Raw genomic sequence first — 20820 nt, 5'->3', positions numbered from 1 at the left:
TTTCATATTTTTTTTTGATAAGGATATTTACTATGAGTTAATAACAATATTTTAATAATAATAATCATAATAAAGCAATAAAATTTTGGTTAAGTGAATGCATGAAGGCAAGTGTTTTAAGCAAGGCCATATTGATCGGGATATTCATAATCTTCGCTACAAAGGTTTATAGTCCCGCCCCAGGCTGCACACAAAGTTTAGACTTTGTTCATTCAAAGACTCAAATCAATACAACACAATAGATTCCTCCTGGCACCGGCTGCGGTTAAATGGACAAATTTATTCCGATCCGATTGAGTAAATTCCACTTGAGGATTCCGATCGATCCTATCACATGGACATTGATAGCCTACTGCTTTCTTCTAGTCATTTAAATTCTGATTTGCATATTCACCACGGTAATTGGACTGAGGGAATTTTTTTTTTTTTGGATCATTCTATTAGACGCGGTTTTCATGGTCAACCGTATAGTTCTGATGTGAGTGGTCTGACTAAGATTCCCTCCCATATACAGTTGGTGGGGGCAGTCAACAGGGAATTTATACATGTATTCTTTTTCTCTGTGATGTGGGGAAGAAAGTCAGTCAGAATCCGCAAGGCAGAACTTCCGGCACTTTTTCTCAGCAACGCGCGGCCTCACTTTCAGATTCACAGGCCATGTGGAACTAAGGCAGCGGGATGTGCTGTCAGCACTCCCTGCTTTTTGCCTGGCAAGTTTACATGAGACACTTTCCAAGCCGCGCGCTCCCCGCTTCGCCGCCTCCCCCTCACCCCCATTCCGGTCTTCGCACATTTTTCCATTCTGCCTGCACGAATGACTCGAAGTCATCTTCCTATTTTTTTTTTTTTTTTTTTTCCTTGCTCTGTTTTTGTGGTGTGAAATGGAAGTGACTTAAAAAAAAAAATTAGTCATTAGCAAAATAGAACTCTTTTTGGTTTGGTGTGTTCTCAGAAATATGTATTTTTGAGAGGCCTTGTCAACCTGAGTGCCTCAGCAGAGGGCCCTGCCCCATCCAGACAGAGCAGGTCTCCTTCCACAGTGGTAAACATTACCGCAGTGGCATTAAATTTTAAATGTTCTGTGTGATTTTTGTCTACCTGCTTTTACTCCGGAGGCTCACAAAGCTACAGATGGAGTTGTGTAAAGGAGGAGCTGGGAAAAGGGATCAAATCAATCCTTAAGAGAGAGTGTGTGTGTGTGTGTGTGTGTGTGTGTGTGTGTGCGCGCGCACACATACATGCTGCAGCTGCTCACTGCAGCGTGGAGGTTTATAAGGGGAAAGCGGTAACGAGTGAACCACTGAGGCATTCCGTCACAGTGGAAATATTCTGCTGCGGGCCTGTTTTTTTTTTTTTTTTTTTTTTTTTTTCCTCTCTCTCTCTCCCCCTTCAATGTTCTTCTGGTCCCTCCCCACCTCCTTCCAGACCACAGTCCGAACCCCACCGCCTTCTGTCGGTAAGCTGACCCGAGGTATGAAGCATAGCCAGACTGATTCCAGCCCTCTCGGCCTGTCCCTCTCTGCACAAATGACGTAACGCTGTCCCCTGCGGTTGGCCAGCTGAGCCCGAGCAGCCTTTTGATAAGTCGTCGGTGCAGCCAGTGCCGAGGGGGATGTGACGAAGAGCCCAGAGCGACCTCTTAGGCCCTGATTCATATTGACATTCATCTGACCGTGTCACAGGAAGAGGCTGGCAACATGTACCAATACATCTCAACAAACTGGCAGCAAATTTATAAAATTCCCGAACTAGAGCACCATAAAGGCACAGGTTCAAACCCCACTTACTACCATTGTGTCCCTGAGGGCGACACTTGTCTCCAGGGTGACTGTCCCTGTAACTACTGATTGTAAGGTGCTCTGGATAAGGGCGCCTGATAAATGCAATGAATGTAGATAAAAGTATTGACCGGATCAAGGAACTATAGCAAAAACGTGAATTTATGGACCGATCTGCAGTAGGTAAAATGTGGATGGAGAGTGGTAGTAGCCTAGTGGGTAACACACTCGCCTATGAACCAGAAGACCCGGGTTCAAATCCCACTTACTACCATTGTGTCCCTGAGCAAGACACTTAACCCTAAATTGCTCCAGGGGGGACTGTCCCTGTAACTACTGATTGTAAGTCGCTCTGGATAAGGGCGTCTGATAAATGCTGTACATGTAAATGTAAAATGTAAATGGATGCAGTACCGTAATTTCATAAACATTTTACATTTTCTGCCTGATGACATGGCATAAAAACCTCTCTAATCCATTATTTGCGACGTGGGCCGTAATTATTTTTAAAACCACATAATACTCAGATAAATAATAATAACTATTATTTATATATATTTTTAAACTACATATTCTGCTCATGTTAGTCTGTTGGAGGATCTGGAAGGATCACTAGATGTATTTTTTCGGTCCCAAATTGTTTCTTTAAAAAACGTATTTTAATCAGACAATCAGTTGAAAGTGACCCACCTACTGGTCATTTTAATATCTTTTACTAGTCACTGTCTCTACCAGGGCTGAGCTGGCCATTTTGGAGTTTGTGGTGTCACAATGCAGGCCTGACAAACTTCCCCCAATTTAGCGGTTTTATTGCTGGAAGGGCTTGCGATTTTGCCCGCATCGGTCTGTTCTAGTCATTATTTCGGCCGCCCGTGTGTGTCTTGAGCTCTCCTGCGTGCAAGCACATGCACTTCGAGCCCTCAATAGATGCCCCGTCAGCACGTCTGCACACCCAGGCACATTAGCACCCAACAAATGGTGCGCTGGGAGACTGTTAATCTCTGCGCCATGACAGAAAGGCTGAGTCTGGTCTGGGATGGCTGGGGGAAAAGAGCTGAGCCTGACTTGAGTGTGTGTGTGTGTGTGTGTGTGTGTGTGTGTGTGTGTGTCCATTCAGAAAGCTTTATTGACCTGTGAGTTATGCATTTGTTTTGCCAAAACAAACTATAATATTCTGTTATCATAAAGCAGTGAATAAAAGAGAACAGAACACGCATTGTGAAAATCTGCCTCGGCCCCCTTGGATCTGTATGAATGGATTCAAGCCTCTGGAGGCCATGTGTTTGACCTCTGACCGGGACTCGGTTGAAAGTAAACCCCCCGAGGCGCGGTGGATGGTGGGCGGGGGGGCCGAGCCTCAGTCTGCTCCGGCCTGCGCGGCGGCCCCTACCTGCTGCTCTGGGCCGCGCTAATTAGGGGATTTCCCAGCGTCTCAGAGGAAAGTGTCTGCTGCGAGCTGGAGACAATGGCCGACTTCAGAGCTGTAATACTAGAGCCGAGCTGTCAAAGCCCAGAGAGGGGGACTGAATGAAGGTGTTAATTTAGACCTGTGTGACACTGAAATGGGAGTGGAGGCAACGACTACAGGATGTCGTGTTGTTAGCTTCTTGCTAGCACTTGCTCTTTTTTTTTTTTTTTTTTTTTTTGCATAGCCATTTCCCTTAGGGTGATCAGATGCAAACAGGACTGTAAATGAGGCAACCTAAAACCAGATGTTGATCTAGCACCTAAACGTTTGACATCTGTATTAATTCCAGAGAATGCCACTTAATCCAGAAATGCTAAAATAAAAATATCAGCATGAATATTAATAATGTGGGACAACGTGTCTAGCACACAAAGCCAGGAAAGACCATGATCTCTTCGCAAAAACAGTGGAAAACATGGTATCGTTATGCTAACTGGACTACCTCAAGGTCAAAATTTTGGATCTGAAATCACTTCTGTGCCAAGAAAAGCCGCTCAAATCAATTTGGACACATTACACCACAAACCGTTTTAGTACGTGCTAGGCTGCATGTAGTTCGTTTTAGTTTGAGGTGAACTCTTTTGGTAGCATTCACATTTCTCAAATGCTACTGGAATTACAACGGTTATCCTTTGGGGGTGAAACGTAAAAATGACTGAATTGCTCATTAAGGAAGGCTTTACTTGACACTCAATCAGCTGGTGCCTCTCAAACTTGAACTCTCTATGGATGCATTTATTTATCAGGTGATGCTATAATTTTATATTAAATATATAATATATTTTTTCCCCCTTTTTTATTTTTGTTTGTCTAATCGGGTAAACCTACAGCCCAGATAGCAAAATCAAATTCAAATGTTGTCAGGAAGAAACGCTGGATCTACATTCTATTCTATTCTGTAACTTTTCATGCTATTCAGTTTCATTCTTGCACACCATCCCATTCCATGGCCTCGTGATTTTGGTGAATCTTGAAGTGCTTTGAACAGTAGCACGAGGAGGAGAGGCGGCTAGCCTCGGCCTTCCCGGGGTTAACAATTATTATTTTACATTTATGACTACTTGCCAGTGGCCCTCCAAATATCGGTTGACTGGATTTTCGAGTCCACGAATTTGCCCCTCAGTCATATATAAGCATGTTTCTATGGTTTCAGACATATTTTCAATGAACGCATATGTTTGGGATTGTGCAACTGTGGTTGCAGTGTTTTGGCATGCTGAACTACTTGTGTGATCCTGCATAAATTATGTTTTTTTTTGTTTGTTTTTGGGTTTTGGAAAGGCTAGATAAAACCTAGCACATGAAGCCCTTGTGAACACCTGCTGGTTTGGCAGAACGACAAGATTGAGCCCCGAGCATTGGCAGATTTAATAGGAATGGCCTACAAGGGCAAAGAATTGGATGCAACTGGGATGTTTGTGCGTGGTTGGCATTCTTTCGTTGTTGCTGTACGTTGCAGTTGAAAGTATAGGCTTTTTTGGGGGGAGGGGTTGGTTGATAAAGAGAGGGGGCGTGGGAACTGGGTGGAGGAGGGTCTGGTGAACATGTCTGGACTGCCAATGATGCCACTGCTGCCGATGTAAACAAGCAAATGTGGCAAACGCATTCACATGGCACTGTCACGCCTCTCGAGACGTCCTTTCACACTCCCTGAATAAAAGGCACTTTCATCTCTCGCAGCGTAGGGGATCTGATCCAGAGATTAAATGATCGAGAAGTGAAAAGGATGAGACAAGCCCTATTGATGAATTGATATAACAGCATTAGCTGGCTCTAGTGACCGACAACCAAATATTATGCTTTAAATGTGCTGTGTGTAGGAATCAGTAAATTGTTTATCCTATTTATACCTTGTCCGCAACAACTAAGATTGAGATTGTGGAAGGATGTGAGATAGAGGAGTGTAGGGGTTCACCATTGTTGGGTTCATAGTTCCATTCCTTGATTTACTTGTTTTTAATTGCCATTGGCACAGTCATCATACAGTACAGGGCCTGATTACAGACTATCACCTATTGAGGCTTGCATTATGAGGCATGGCAGGCCTCTGCTAGCGGGACTACTCATTATTACCTTTGTTGATTTGCATGCTTTTGAGAATTTTTGTTTTGTGTTTTTAAAGGTTCGCTTTTATATCTCACACACACACACACACACACACACACACACACACACACACACACACACACACACACACCCAGGACGCCCAGTTTCAATGTCTGTAGTTTAAAATTATAATAAGGATTAGAGAGGCTGAACACCATTCACCAACCACAATGTTTGGTGCATGTTTTTCCAGAAAAAATAAAATGAACCCACTGGTTCGTAAGAGTCTCATGTGACTGTACTGAAAAAAACATTTGTGCTCATTTTTACTTCCAATAACCAAGCAACTGCAATGCTTCGCATGTTTGCAAGCCATGATGGTTGGTGGAGCAAATTTTGTAGATGAGGGGTGGGGAACTCTCTGGCCGATAAAAGTGTGAGAAACGGAAGGTAAACTTTCCCTGTATGATGTCATAAGGGGACAAATTTCAGACTGCTCTTTGAACGGTGAAACAGAATGGCCAAAGCACTCTTTACACCTTTCACCATTTCTAGCCACTGCAGGACCATAGACAGGCTAGGGGAACTATTTTTAATGTTAAATAATCTCACAAAGTGAAATCTTCATGATTGGGAACCTTTTTTATAAACGATTCTCGAGTGAGTACTGGAGCACATTGGGGAAACCTTGGTCCACAAAAGTTCTTACATGTAAAACAATTAACAGCTGCAGTGACTGTGTTTTGGGGGTGTGGCTTGCCGTGGTGGTGATAGTGCCGAATGGTGCGTTCGTGCAGCCGAGCGCCACCGTTCCAATGTACGCGGGGAGCGTGAGTTCAGAAATAATTAACACCATGAATCGGTTAGTCTGAGAGGGCATGCAGCAGTTTCAACAAAGTTCTGTCCTCTCCACGTTTCTCGATGCAGGTCACCAGGTGCAAGGGCGCATGGCCCTCCAACAGTTATTGTACAGTTGTTAATACATGTAGGATAGTGAATACAGAACAAACTTTGCCAAAAAAAACAACTATTTGCCAATGCAATATCTGTCAAATAAATCTCAATTCAATTTATTTCTTAAAATCGTTCAGGCCTAGTTGGCAGATGTACCATGACTACATAGCCAGGTTATTTCTTAGAACCCACTTCAAATTCTAGTTTTCCTGAATTGTAAGAATGAAGTTGCTTTTCTTTTTGAAGGCTGCTGTAGGTGTTGTACTTGTGCTGTCATGCTCAAAACAGGTAAATGGTCAAACTGGAATTTTTTTTTTTTTTTTGGAGCGGTTGTGTAGACCGCAATGTGCAACAGTGGTTTAAAGATTAATATTGAACTTTTTTTTTTTTTTTTTTTCCCCTAACTTTGTCATGTCACTCTATGCCCCCATCCCTGTGCCTCCCTGCAGTGTTTGGCATGAAAACGAACACCCTGTTCTAGCTGCATTTACACTGTGTCCATTGTGCTTTTGATTAGGCGGCATGCCAAGATCTTTGAAAGATTGCTATTTGAATTTTGTGTGGCCAGAGAAACGCGTACAGACACGATTCTGACTTAAGCCTCTAGTTCTGCCGCACTTCGCGTTCACCTGTCACGTCCAGTATCAATCTCAAGCACAAATGTGGAGGCTTGGAGAGCGGCAGCTTCCTTTGGCCTGAGCGAAGCTCCACCTGACCGGACTTTGGCTTCTTTTGGCGTCTGTATCTCGCAGCTCTCGGACCGCCTCCGCAGTCTGCAACTTCTGCCAGAGACGTTGAGTAAAATATGCCTTTCCAGGCAGATAAATGGTAACACTTTGATTCATTTATGGCAGCGGAAGAATGATTTTTATTGTCGGGGCTCTTTAATCGTATTAAGTGGTGGGAGTGGGATTGCACATCAGCCCACGTGCTGACACAAACATACACATTCAAGTGTCTGGCCTTCTTCCCCCCCTCTCTCTCTCTTATATGCCCGCTCTCCCCCAGCTGATTTCATTCTCAATTTTGGGAGGTGGATGAGAGAATATTTATGGTTGGAAGGATGTTAAGTGACGGGCTATTTATCATAAGCTTTTAAAGCTCACGCTTCAAGCCAGCTGGCAAACTGGCCAGTCTCTGGGCCATGTGTAAAATCCAGTGCAGTGTCACGTTGTCCCACCTCCATTTGGATCGGGTTCATGTAAGCAGCCCCATACCTGACCTAGGTGTGGCCAACAAGAGGGAATGCATGCTGGGAGTTCTCGAGTAGTTTGAAGAACCTGTCTTTGCCCTAATGCAGGGTCGCCGCGATGCCAGACAGACAGAAACGGCGGGTATTTGAGCATCCGAGCCGTTTCTGAGCCGCACGGCATGAGATCTTGGTGTACGCCCACTAGCCTTGCTGTTCTGGTGCGGGAACGCATCCCCCTGGCTGAAATCTGCGCATGACCTAGCATCGGATGGGACTGGTGTGCAATGCGCTCGGCAGGTACGGGGCTGGCGGTGGAGATAACGGAATCGCTCTTCGCCTTTGCGGCATCATGTCATGTTGTTTGCTAAATCGATGCTTTGTCACACACTGCTGTTTCTGAAATGACCATGTCAGACTTTGGCAGGTGTCTCATTTGGTTGTCAAATGATTGCTTCCTCGTTGCATCTGTGGTTAAGCTGTCGCAGCCAAAAGTTGCCGGGGGCAGTTGGACAGCATGTCCCATCTCCGTGGAAGAGGGCTTCCTTGACCGGCATTTTCCCAAAGACGCTCTTGTTGTTGGGTTTTTTTTTGCTTTCACGTCAAGTGACTGCACTTAATCAAGCACATTTCCTGTCCATGGCAGCTCGTGTCACCGACAGCATCCTGACTGACCACTGAACGCTAAGCTGAAGTGACTTGGCGACATTTTAGACCGCTCCTTGTTGTTCGGACCCCTTTCTGCTTGGAGCATATTTGGAAGAAATATATGCGAGTGCCGCGTGATTTGTGCTTAGCCTTAGCTGGGGGGGGGTTAGGTTACGCCAGTGTATTTCCAGTAAATGTATTTTTGGGCTTTTTATTGTTCTTTTATCATTTTACCAGATAAGGTTTAGCCGGCACAGGTATAATATGCCGTCATTGTCTTTTAATGGAAAAACAATGAGGGAGGCTAGATTCACCTTGATATGAAGAGTTTTTGTTTGATTGCAAACCACAAATTGTTGAGGGGGAGTGATCAGGGAAAGGTTGGAGGGTTTTAATTTAATAGATTTTTCTCCCCCCTTTAACATCAAAAAATAGCATTGAGTACCATCCCTAGTATTGGTATTGAGTTTGAAATTTCAGTATCGTGACAAGCCTGTAAGGAAACACCAAAAGACGATTTTTTTAAAACGATTTGCTAAGTGACCTTGATAACTTACACAAGGCCTACAGATTTATAGCTATTATTCCAAACTGCCCTGAACAAATATAAAATGAAAATATTGTTCTAAATGGTAAATCAATACATTAGTGTTTAGTCACCTTTGCTAGACCAAACAGGAAGAAGCTGGATAAGGAACAGGAAGAAGCTGGATAAAGAACACTATACTGTCTCTGTATATATTTACCTAAAGATTAAAGATTAAAAATTTGGAAGAACTAACTTTTTTATGATGTTTTATACACACACACACACACTCGCACACACACAGTTTTTAGTTTCTTTCTATCACAGTTATTATTACGATTGGCCATTGTTAATAAATTTCTACTGAACAAATTGGACTGAAGTCGTCTTTTTTTTTTTTTTTCTCACCCGTTCTTTGTTCTTCTGTCTTCTAACTTGACACTCAGCAGGTTGGTTCCATATAGGGTCGTCTTGTGCACTGCCACAGCGATTTATGCCAATAAGCAGAGCTGTTCCTCATATTCGGACGCCCCAGGGGGGCTTTCCTTTGATGCCGGGGCTGAGAGGCGACCTCCACAGATGTGCCATTCGTATGGCGCTAAAGGCAGTTAACTAGCTGTTGTTCGCCTGTCAAAAATGATCCACTTACTGAATAGGGGTCTCTGTTGTGAACTGTTGGAAATGTACATACGTACGTGCGCGCCCAGAAAATGTGTGAAGGATGACCGTCCTGGGGGGCTTTGTGCTGTAGGAGCTTGGCGGGGATGGGCAGTGGGTGTGCAGCTCTTGTGCTCCAATTAAACTCATTTAACCCAAAGTCGCAGGGCGCCAGCAGTGAGAGGGGTCTCTTCGCTGAGCTCTAAATGTTTTATTGAGTTCCTTTGAACTTCTAGAGCTGAGGGATAAAGCGTTGCCAATTTGGGAGTCCCTTCACTCGCATGCATACTGTGCAATACTTGCACAGATTTGTGTGTGTGTGTGAGTGTATATACACACACACACACACACACACACACACAAACATGTGCCTTTTGTTGAATCTGAATCAGTCCGTGTTCTCATGAGCAATTCTTTATCTACAGCAGTGTAAAATGTAAACGTGGAAGGCTTTTAAGTCCTCCTCACTGCCCCCACTCCTCCAAAAAGCTCATTAAGTTGTGCTCCCTCGTCATTAACACTATTGTTTGTGTTATTTATTTATTTGTGTGTGTGTGTGTGTGTGTGTGTGACTTCAAAGGCAGCTTTGTGTGGAGGCAGTTTAAGCTGATAAGAGAACGAGCTGGAAGATGCCAGGCAAAGTTCATTCCTTTAAAAGCAATTACGTTGCACCGCGCTGCTGTAAGAGAGAGTACTTTGAACCATCACTTACGAATACACACACACACACACACACACACACACACACACACACACACATGTATGTAGTGGAATACTAGACTCATTCATTGATTTACTGTGGCTGGAAGTAGCTGCTGTTTAGGTGACCCCAGGTGACGTTCGCCGACGCCGCTACATGCCGTATTGGTTTAGCTACGGTTTAAGGGGTTATGACTTCGAGAGATGGGCTGCCGGTGCGACTGTTACCACAGCGAACTCCGAAAACACTTCGGCGCGTGGTCTCAGGCGGAGCCTTAACTGATTGGCACTGAGGCACGTCCAGGTTCCCACAGGTCCTTCAAGAAATGGCTGCTCTCTTTATCTTGCGATCATTCTATGGTTTGTTCTTTGTAGAATTTCAACACATTCAGATTTAGACGACCCATGCAACCAGATCTCACCTCCACACGGAAAGGTCTTAGGTTAAAGAACTCACCAATGTTTTGTCTGGAAATTCCACATCTCTTATTCATTGCTGCCGATTTCAGTTCGTTTGCCTCCCAGCCACGTGGTAGAGACACTTCTAATTAAGAAATCCATAAGCTATGAACATGTCACTCTAATTATTAGCTGCCTTTTATTGAATGTCATTTTGCTGCTGCTCAGCAGGCCCTAAAGTCATCAAATGTGGCCGGTTCACGTCCAACGTGGACAACCTGGATGAGGATTTTCTTCCTAAAAATGAGGCGTTTGCTGAATTCTGAGCATTCTCCAATGGTGGAGTTAAATGTTTGCAGGCTCTATGATCAGTGGGTCTCATTTCAAGGAAACTGCATGTAACTTGAGTCTGCAAGTTGTCCGGCTTATTTAAAGTCTAACTGCTTCCCAAAATGCAATTATTGCCGAGTACTAAAGCAAGTTTTCAAGCTTTCAGAATCGTATATATTGGCCAAGTAAGTGCAAGCACATACAAGGAATTTGATTCCGGTAGATGGTGTCTCTCAAGTACAATGTAGGAAAAAACAACAACAGTTCCAGGTTTGGCTTTTGTATGCTACAGCTCAACAAGCATCGCACCTGAACATATAGCTATCTTTTATTTATTTGCTTCTTCTCAGAATGGTTATGAGTCAAAAGTTGCAAATACGATCCATTTCTTTGTCAGTGCAGAAATGCACACACACACACACACAAAACCAGGCTTTTTTCTTTCATAGAGAGGAGCGGCTGCTTTAATCCTTATTTATTTATTGTCTACCAAGGTCTTGTGTTTTTGCCAGAGGGCTTCCTGCTGGGTTGGTTATTAATAATCTATATCGGTGGACCTTAAATCCAAACCCTGGCCTAGGTTTTCAGGCCTGGCAAAGCATGGAAGGAAATAAAAAAAAAAAAAAAAAAAGCTTAAACTGAACCTTGAGCACAGTCAGTTGTACAACCTTCGATGGTTTAATAAAATAGAGCATCAAAAAGTTGCATTTTTAAGCGAAAACTAATTTATTATAACTGGTAATGTTATGAAGGGAAGGAGAGACTGGGACTGAGGGAGAACTGAAGAGACAGATTTTTGTGTGTGTGCGTGTGTGTGTGTGGGGCTCATACTCAAGGCATGTGCATCATTGGTGAACGGTGCAGGTGTGTCAACAGATGGAATGATGTGTGTGTGTGTGTGTGTGTGTGTGTATGTATAATGTCAAAGAAAGGTGCTTCTAGACACAGTCTCGCTCTCTTTCTCTCCTTCCCCCCCCTTCCCCATCACTGGTAGCTTGTGTGACTGACCGTGGTCTTAAGAGTCATGGATTCTCAAACACTGAAGTCATGGCTGCGTTGCGGATTAGAATCTACATTTACGAAAGAATGTGAGGTGACATGGTTCCGTCCTTGGCCAGCGTTTGAGTGAAGGAATTTTTTTCTTTGCTTTGTGTGTGTTTAGACGTGCTGTGTTCTTGACTGTCTGCACCACTGCTTCTTGTCTTGTCTGGAGCAACGGGGAAATTTTTTTTTTTTTTTTAAATAAATACTGTGTCCTTGTCATTACCCTTTACACACACACACACACACATACACAAATTCACAAACACCTGGCTCTATTCACATCGCTATGCCTACTCCTCACCTCCCCATCGCAGCCCCCTCTCTTTCATTGGTCTGCTCTCTTCTTAAAACGGACTAATCTCAATCTGAGTCTTTCGTTTGAACCAGTCTTTTCCCAGCCAATCACATGTTAAACCTTCACCACCAAGCCAGTAGTGTCACAATGAGCCTGTGTGTATAGCTGGAGTGCCTTAGGCTTCGCTTCTTGGACCATTACTATTACCAATTTACGCAAACGATGGACCGAGGAGAAAGATCAAGGTGTGTGTTGGTGTGACTCTTCCATGTCCTGCTCCTGTGAGGTGAGTTGGTAGCAGTAAAGGAGGCAAATGGGATTCTGAGGTGTAAATCGAGGGTTGTCGTAACAAAACAGGAACATAACATAAAACAGAACTCACCCACCTTCCCTTTAGAAAAAAAATGGAAAGATTATTGTAATTTTCCCTTTTTTCTTTTTTTTTTTTTTTTTACTGTGATTTAGTGTGTTCAGGACATTGCTCCTTTAGAAGTCCTGGCCTTAGGTGGATGAGCTAAGAGCAGGGGATTGCTGAACTTAATGAGACTAAGGGGTGACATGACCCAGGTAAATGAGATTATGATAGGTGTAAATGCTATCTAGATGAAGGAATGTTTAGTTCTTTTGAGAAAAGACTTATTGGAAGCATGGAATAGTTTGCCCCGAGGGTGGTAACCCTGGATTCATTCAGACTGTCTGAACTAGATGAGATTGGACCAATATTAATTTACTAGTGAGCATTGGTGGGCCATCAAAGTTCATGTTTGTCCTTGACATGGGTGAAGAAAGCATCATCTTGGTTCCTCTTTAGAACGCATTCTCTGCTCTTATTGGTCTCTCAAATGTCGGGTTATTCAAACAAACAATGGCAATGGGAGAGGAAAATAATTGTTCCAACGATTCCTGTTTGAAATACTTCTCCACTTTGCCAAAGCCTTGTTGTGGGTTCTTAATGAGTGTCCCAGTTGGCTCCCTTTTTAATTCGAGTCCCGTAAAATGGCATGTACTGACCGAGGCTTGATGTGTAAGTGCCGTTGATTATAAGGTTTTCCTCTGTCGGTACCGTTCACGCCAGTCGCTTTTCTTCTCACTTTCCCCTTCCTTCATCTCATGTGATCGTTTTCCTCCTCTTGCACCTTTTTCCAAAAGAAAAATGGAAAAACCACTATAGGTTCAGAGCTGTAAGGAGCAACGAGGAAGAAAGCATCTAGAGATGAATCTGACTTTTCTCCGCTGGTGCCTAGCGGGCTCTGGGCTCTTCCTCTGGCAGCATTCCGACACTCTGACGTGCCTAAGCTCTGCAGAGAGAGAGAGAGAGAGAGAGATGTGTGGATGGAATTGTTGGATGGGAGGGGAGGTGTGGAGGGAAGTTTTTTTTTTTTTTTTTTTTTCTTCCTTCTCCAGCTGAGCGTTTGCCTGACCTTTTGGATCCTAAGACTGTGCAATGAGTTTCTAGCAGACATTGAGCTTTGTCCGAATGAGGTTCTGGCTGGTTGAAGGGTGTGTGTGTGCTGGTAGAGAACCCTTGGACAGCTGTTCTTCCTGAGGTGACAGCCCCCTATCCCCATGCCGCTCTGAAGGCTTAGAAGATTTAGGAACCTGAGATCTTTTCCACACACACACTCATAGTCATACAAGTGCATGGGGTCTCTACCAGTGCAACGGTGACCTGACCCCGTCCACGCCCCTCCCTTTTTAAGACGTGTAACTCGAGCCGGGGACATTAGGGCCACGCCTGTATCGGGTGTCGGGCCCGCTCACAGCCCTGGCTTTGAACATCCACAGATGGAGGATCTCTCAAATGGCCTCTTGTTTACAGTCGGACTGACTGTCCTACTTGTGGTTTAATTAAGGAGTAATACACTCAAGGCTCGGTTAAGATTGGCGCTGGTATCTCCTGCTGCAGCACCTCCTCGAGGGGGATTATTGTTTGTTTATTTATTTTTATTTATTCCACACGTCACACATTTTAATATTTATTCACTACAACAGGTGGTTGAGGGTCTCATAACTTTTTAGCCCAAGTTATTGCTCTGTTAATAACTATAACTTTTTTTTTTTTTTTTTTTTTTTGCAATGTGTGATAAATTGTGTTGCATTTTGCACATTTTGGGCATCTTGCACAATATATCTTTTTGAGAGAAAGTGATCGTCATTGTGAAACACTGCAGAACAGCGCACGGTGACACAATGAAACGTGTACTCACGCTTAGTGAGTGGGCAGCCATGACCGGCTGCCCGGGGAGCAGTGTGTGGGGACGGTGATTTTGCTCAGTGACACCTTGGGATTCGAACTGGCAACCTTATTATTATGGGTAGATGATTACGCAACAAAACGATAAATTTTTTTGGTGGGGACACAACCCTACAACGTTATATTAACATAAATTCATGCATTGCTTTGATATTTTTCACAGGGTGCGCTCTGTTCACTGCCCCCGAATTGACGTGATGAATGAGACCCTGGTAGCATTTTTGGTTTGCTTTTGGGACTCTTTTTGTCATCTGTGGAATCTGCTAAAGGCTGTCCCTCTCCCGGGAGTGACAAGCGTTTCAGGTGCCAGTAACCACAGACCCTTTTTTAGGTTTCCCTTATTCCTGCAGGAAACCTCCTCCGCTGTAATGTGAACTGGAGCGGATCAAGAGAGTAAAAGTGCCAGTAGAGATGGTGTCCGATGTCCTCCTGTGTCCGTCAGTCTGTCTTATTTATGTTTGCAGTGTATATACTTTTGCATATTGTGTGGTGGGGTATTTTAGTTGTGAAATGGAATAAATTAGAATAATTTTGCAAACAAATGAGTTAATTTTGTGGCTTTGTTCTCCTTTGGGGTCGTCTGCGCAGCAGATGGGGTCATGGGCTCCCCCTTTCTGGCACTGCTTTCCTCCAGTCGCAAGTATCGAGTCCACTGACTTTCCACCTTTCCTCCTTTCTTCTTTCTCTGTGGCCGCCACTCCTCTACTGTCGAAGTATGGGAGCTCATATGGATGCAGATAGACGTTGTAATGCATGTATATTAAAACATGCCTGCGATGTGACTAATTTCAATCTCAGAAACACACTCCATGTCACCATTTAACTGGGCATTTTTTGAAGGCTTTTGCATTTTTATGTGCTTAGCGATGCTTGAGTAGTTTCGGTTTTATTTGACTGTTGTAATAGCGGCCTGTGAGATATATATACATTTTTTTATTTTTTTCCTCTCACTGTCATGCGAACAGAGCGTCCCCCAACTTCACTTCGGACGCTTGCTTTTCACGTTTTGTCGGTTTGCTTGGCCCGCTGCTGCATGCCGCCCCCCCCGGGCCAATGATGGTCGGCGGGGTGTCCTCTGCACCCGCTGCGTTTATGCAGATAACAGGACCCCCTCAAAGGGGAGAGGATTCTGGGTAGTGGCGGATTGTTTTAAATGAAGTGTTTGTGATATGGCCTATACATTACACAAGAAAACATAATATTTATAATTTATAATCAGCAGTTAAAGTTTACTAGGAATATCATTATAATCTATAATAGTTATGTTTCTATTTTAGATATTTATGTTTGTCACTTGATCCAGAAAAACATTAAAAACCTTTTTTTTTTTTAGAATATTATGTTTATGCTTATTATTATGATGCTTTAAAAAAGATAATTTCATGAATTATAGTACTCTCTAGCAACTCAGGGAGTTCAGTGTTCCTTCCGCAGTCCAGACATGGCTTCGTTTTAGCAGGCGCTCTGATGCGGTGACTGATTAGAGGCACAGTCTCCCTGGAGCAACGTGGGGTCAAAGGAGCGGGGGCAGAGTGACATTATGTGGTATTTGAACCCATGACCCTGCAGGTCATCTAGTTGATCGGTGAGTTTGCTACCGGGCACGGTGACCTCGATCTGAGGTCTGAAGATTTTTCGTGGTGGCCTTTCCGTCTGAGCCATGTATGGAGCCATTATTATTGGGTACAGAGAATGCCGGGGCACTGACCCTGAACCCTACGATAGAAATGGTTAAATTCTGTAAAATTCAGGCTGAGTGATTTTGAAGATCCTTCTGACAAATACATACATACACACACACACACACACACACACACACACACATACGTGTGAAAAGAGTAACTGCACTTTCTGAAGTGCAATTTTTTTTAAATCTGCGGATCCTTTAGATTAGACAATGAGGATGAGTTAAAAAAAAAAAAAAAAAGAGCTTTTAAGGAGTATATTTTAGGCCACACAAATATCAGCAATTTGTTTGTGAGTTGTGAGCCATTAGCGTTTTTTTTTGTTAGTTTGACTGGCACATGTGAAGTGGTTTTACATCCTGGTTGTGATGTCTCCTTGGTTAACGGATAAAAGCGAATGCTCCATAAATGTCACGTACACAAGAGCACTTAAAAGGGAACTGGGAAGCTTGTGCTGACATGTCCAAATGACTCCCACTTACACACGCGCACACACACGCACACACACACACACACACACACACACCGGCAGCTAGGAGACCATCTGGATGAGAACTCTACTGGAAGAAGCACATCTGGTGGGCTCAGCTCTAGTCTGAAAGGAGGGATCAGACGGGTCAGTCTGATCCCCGGGGCACTGACAGCCAATCAGGAGAGGCACTGGGTTCATTGGGCGTTTTTGATACTCCCTGCACCAGAGATGACGGGCTAGAGCACCATCGTTCATTCATACTTTTTTTTTTTTTTTTTTTATTGGACAAATTAGATCTGGATCGGTCTCGTTCCAGAGATTAGAAATAAAGGGAACAAATTGAAAAGATTTAATGATGAAGCCAGTCATGCTGTATTAGAGGCTTTGTCTGAGTACTTTGTGTGTGTGTGTGTGTGTGTGTTTGGAGCGTGATTAGAGCTATGAGAGTATATATGTATGTGTGTGTGTGTGTGTGTGTGTGTGTGTGGCTTTTGGCACAGAGGGCTGAAGCGAATTCATACACTGCTCTATGGACTGGGCTAGCATATGGAATGAGTCACTTCAAACCCCTTGTTCTTCACACACACATTGGGGAAGGACACACACACACAAACACATTGGGGTTTGTCAGGAGGGATTTACATACATATGAGGACACGCGCAAAATCCAGAGGAGATTGGGATCAAAGCTGGATCTCTCCTGTTGCCTGGTGGCACACCTCTGCTTCCGTCGTCCTCGCTCAGAAGCATAAACGGTTCCAGCAGCGTCACCACTGATGAAACTGTGGCCGGGTTCCCAAATGGCAGCATGGCGCCGTGGTGGTCTCCAAGTCTGCACTTCAGCGGATTTTGGGGTCTTGACTCTTCTTGTCAACTGCAGTTAACTGGAGGAGAGATGTCGCTTCAAGTCGCCCACCAACGTTGCCAGTTTGGTTGAGAAAACGCTAGTATGAAACCAATATTTTGGACTAGAAGAAGCGGTCTTGGGCTACTTGGCACAGCGGTTAGTGGCGTGGCTTCCCAGATCACCGGTTGTGAGTTTGAAGGCTCCCCAATGTTGCCGTGGGTTTTTTTATTTGACAGAGGGACTGCTCATGGACATGGTACATGTTGACCATTTGGGACGACACTAATAAGTCACTTGGTGTTGAACGTCGAGAGAGTTTTAAGGAATTTCTCTACATACGCTAGTCTCTTTTGCCCCTGATTTTCCTGTCATCTCAGAATTTTACTTTTATGATTGTGGTTGCGGGCACAAACAATATGCAAGAGATGCCCTTCTGAAACAAAGCATTAAAAGTTTTTTTCGTAAATTGTGTGCCCTTTTTACATTGTGGCCAACATAAAATCAATATGAGAATACGGATTATATGCTCACCCCTCTTTTTTTCCTGGCATATTAACCAACTGGAGTTCGATCTCTGCTATAAACAATCCCTTAAATCAGTGACTGTATAATAATTTATCAGCCGGCTAATAGAATAATAAATATTAAAAAGTGGGCAATTTTGCGCCTTTTTGAACAAAGTTGAAAATGTCATGAGGTGCGTCTATTGCAGTGGTTTATATTCAGTTGGTTTTGTGTATTTTAAGACCCTTGTTTAAGTGCTATTTGGGATTAGTTTGTATTTCTTCTAATACAGTCCTAGTGTCATTGTACAGTAAAACCCCCGGGTGACATGCATCGGCTTGCCTTGATGTATGACTGTTTGGATGGATCTCTGCTCTGTCTGGGTGTGTGTGTGTGTGTGTGTAAGAAGGTTAATTTGCGGTTTCCTGTGCGTGTGTCACCCGCAGTCCACGGGGAAGTGTTTGCATTGTGCCGTTTTACGTCCCGCGGTGAGTCAGCTCAGATGACGATCTTGGCTCCGATCCTGGAATAACCACCCCCACTCCACCTCTCTCGCCACAAATAAATTTTATTTATTAATCTGTATTAAACAAGTCATTTCCAAAAACTTCTCCTCATTAAAGGGTCTCCAGCGCCCGGTGTGGGTGTGTACGTGCTGTTGTCATGGAGATGGAGATCTGAAGCCTGTTTCGATGGGAGGTTCACGTGATGGTCGCGTGACTCCTTCCTTTATTTTTAATCTTTTCTGTAGTTTTAATTGCGGACCACAGCTGCCTTAATATAGAGGAGGAAACAACCTGCAGGTACACACCACACACAAACACACACACACTCTTCTCCACGCTGGGCTTCCTCAGCGTGCAGAGGTTAGTGGGCTGGCGTCTGAGCTGTAAGAGGATATTAAATCAGCGGGAGGGATGGAGAAATGGAGAACAAGTAAAGGTGGCTGTACTCCTGGGTTCTTACACACTCCAATAGATGGTCTGTGTGTGTGTGTGTGTGTGTGTGTGTGTGTGTGTGGTTTTTATGAGCCATCCTCTCTTTTGTTTTCATTGCTATTCTGCCCCATTAACACAATCCCTGTACTGTGTCAGCAGGAACATCACCACAGGTGTGTGTGTGTGTGTGTGTGGTTAGGAGTGCTTTAACCTTCACCTTTCATGGACAGTAGCAGCAGTGCAATGATTTTCTGCCCGATGATTGATTTGCTACTCTTTTAACCTTGTGGCCTGAGAACGCTCCATCTCGCTGTCTTCTACAAGTGTGTGTGTGTGTGTGTGTGTGTGTGTGTGTGTGTGTGATATTCCGAGGTTGCTTAGAGGTGGTTTGTGTGTCTTCAGACATCAAATTTAAATGTTTTATTCACCTTTTATTGTAGCAGCTTTTTTAATAAAAGTGCTGCATTTTCATCATTAAGTGTGACTCTCTCTCTCTCTCTCTCTCACTCATACACACAACAGAACAGTATATCTCTTCGGAGCAGGTGTCTCTCGCACCTCATTAAGTTTGACGGTTGTGTTAGGATGGCAATCAGGCACCTCGCTGGAGCGAGGGCAGAAGCGGAGGGGAGAGTGGTGCCGTTGGTGTAATCGCATGTAATGAGCACGTGCGCGTGTGTTTGTGAGTCCCCACGAGTGTGTTAAGCCGGGCGTTTCTGTGAGTTTGCAGGTAACACGTGTCTGTGTCTGTGTCTGCAGATACGACTACAGAGAAATGCTGCACAACTCCACGTTCTGCCTGGTGCCCCGTGGACGACGCCTCGGCTCCTTTCGCTTCCTGGAGGCGTTGCAGGTGAGTCTTTCCACCCACCCACCCACCCACCCACCCACTCACTCACAGATTTGAACAACCTTCTGATTACGGGGCCGCTTCCTTAACCGCTAGGCCGCCACTGCCCCAGATTGGAGACAATTCAAGATATCATGAACATTTGTTTGTCGAGCTTCAAGGATGCCCCTGCTATGAAAATTTCACTTTGAGAGTTCATTTAGTGCGAGTTCCCCGAGCCTGTCTATGTTCCTGCAGTGGCTAGAAATGTCGATGTGTCTAAAGAGTGCTTTTGTCATTCTGTTTCATTGTTCAGAGAGCAGCAGCTCAGATGGTCTGCTCTGGAATTTGTCCTCTTATGACATCATAAGGGGAAAGGTTACATCCCATTTCTCATGCTCACCGCTTCCCTAAAACATTCTCCACTGAACGTCGTGGCTTCCAAATGTGCGAAGCATTGTAGATGCTCGGTTATTGCAGGGAAAAACCTCCTGGTTGCGACAAACATTGTGGTTGGTGAAGGCTCCTCCTGATTAACATTTAAAGCTGCAGACACTGAAACGGCACGTCCTCGGGAAATCTCATTGTGGGACTGGATAAAGGTGGCTGTAATTCTACACCAAAGCTGGATTTTGGAAAAAATACTTCAGACACATTATAAGGGGACCAATAAGGCCGATATATAAATGCAAAAAACATTTCATAATGGGGGGCCTTTAAGAGTGTAGAATAATTGCTATGAAATACGTATGAAACTGTTTTGTCAGTTTTGTGCGTTTGCCTATTTTTGGAAGGTTTGGGGCAGAAACCACCACAAATATGGCAACACTGGTGCGGACTGGATTTAAATATGGGTGGTGGAAGCCCAGTGGGTAACACACTCACCTATGAACCAGAAGACCCAGGTTACTACCACTGTGTCTTGCTAATTTTATGATAATATCACCCAAGTTTGTTTTGCAGGTATAGGGTGGTAGTAGCCTAGTGGGTATGACACTTACCTTTTAGAGGCAGTGGTGGGCTAGCTAGGATACCGGCCCGAATCACGAGACGTGCAGGTGCCACTGAGCAAAGGACAGTCCCACACTCCTCCCAGGGCGCCTTTCATGGCTTCCCACTGCTCACCAAGGGTGATGGGTTAAATGCAAAGGGCACATTTCACAATGACAATCATTTCACTTTCAATATGAACCAGAAGACCCAGGTTCAAACCCCATTTTTCTACCATTGTGTCCCTGAGCAAGACACTTAACCCTGA

General features: G+C 44.2%; 1 protein-coding gene across 1 annotated transcript in view; it reads left to right on the top strand.

Annotated features, from left to right (window-relative positions):
• The window catches only part of ext1b (exostosin glycosyltransferase 1b), a 53715-nt gene that overhangs the window by 18893 nt on the left and 14002 nt on the right, over positions 1 to 20820 (top strand). Inside the window, exon 3 of the mRNA XM_028964125.1 lies at positions 19493 to 19586. Coding sequence (XP_028819958.1) covers positions 19493 to 19586 — 94 coding nt within the window. The remainder of the gene's footprint in view (positions 1 to 19492; positions 19587 to 20820) is intronic.

The sequence above is a fragment of the Denticeps clupeoides genome, chromosome 20, assembly GCF_900700375.1.
Source record: "Denticeps clupeoides chromosome 20, fDenClu1.1, whole genome shotgun sequence".
NCBI classification, from domain to species: Eukaryota; Metazoa; Chordata; class Actinopteri; order Clupeiformes; family Denticipitidae; genus Denticeps; species Denticeps clupeoides.
The sequence above is the reverse complement of the archived record's forward strand: the minus strand, read 5'-3'. Positions and strand labels throughout refer to the sequence as shown.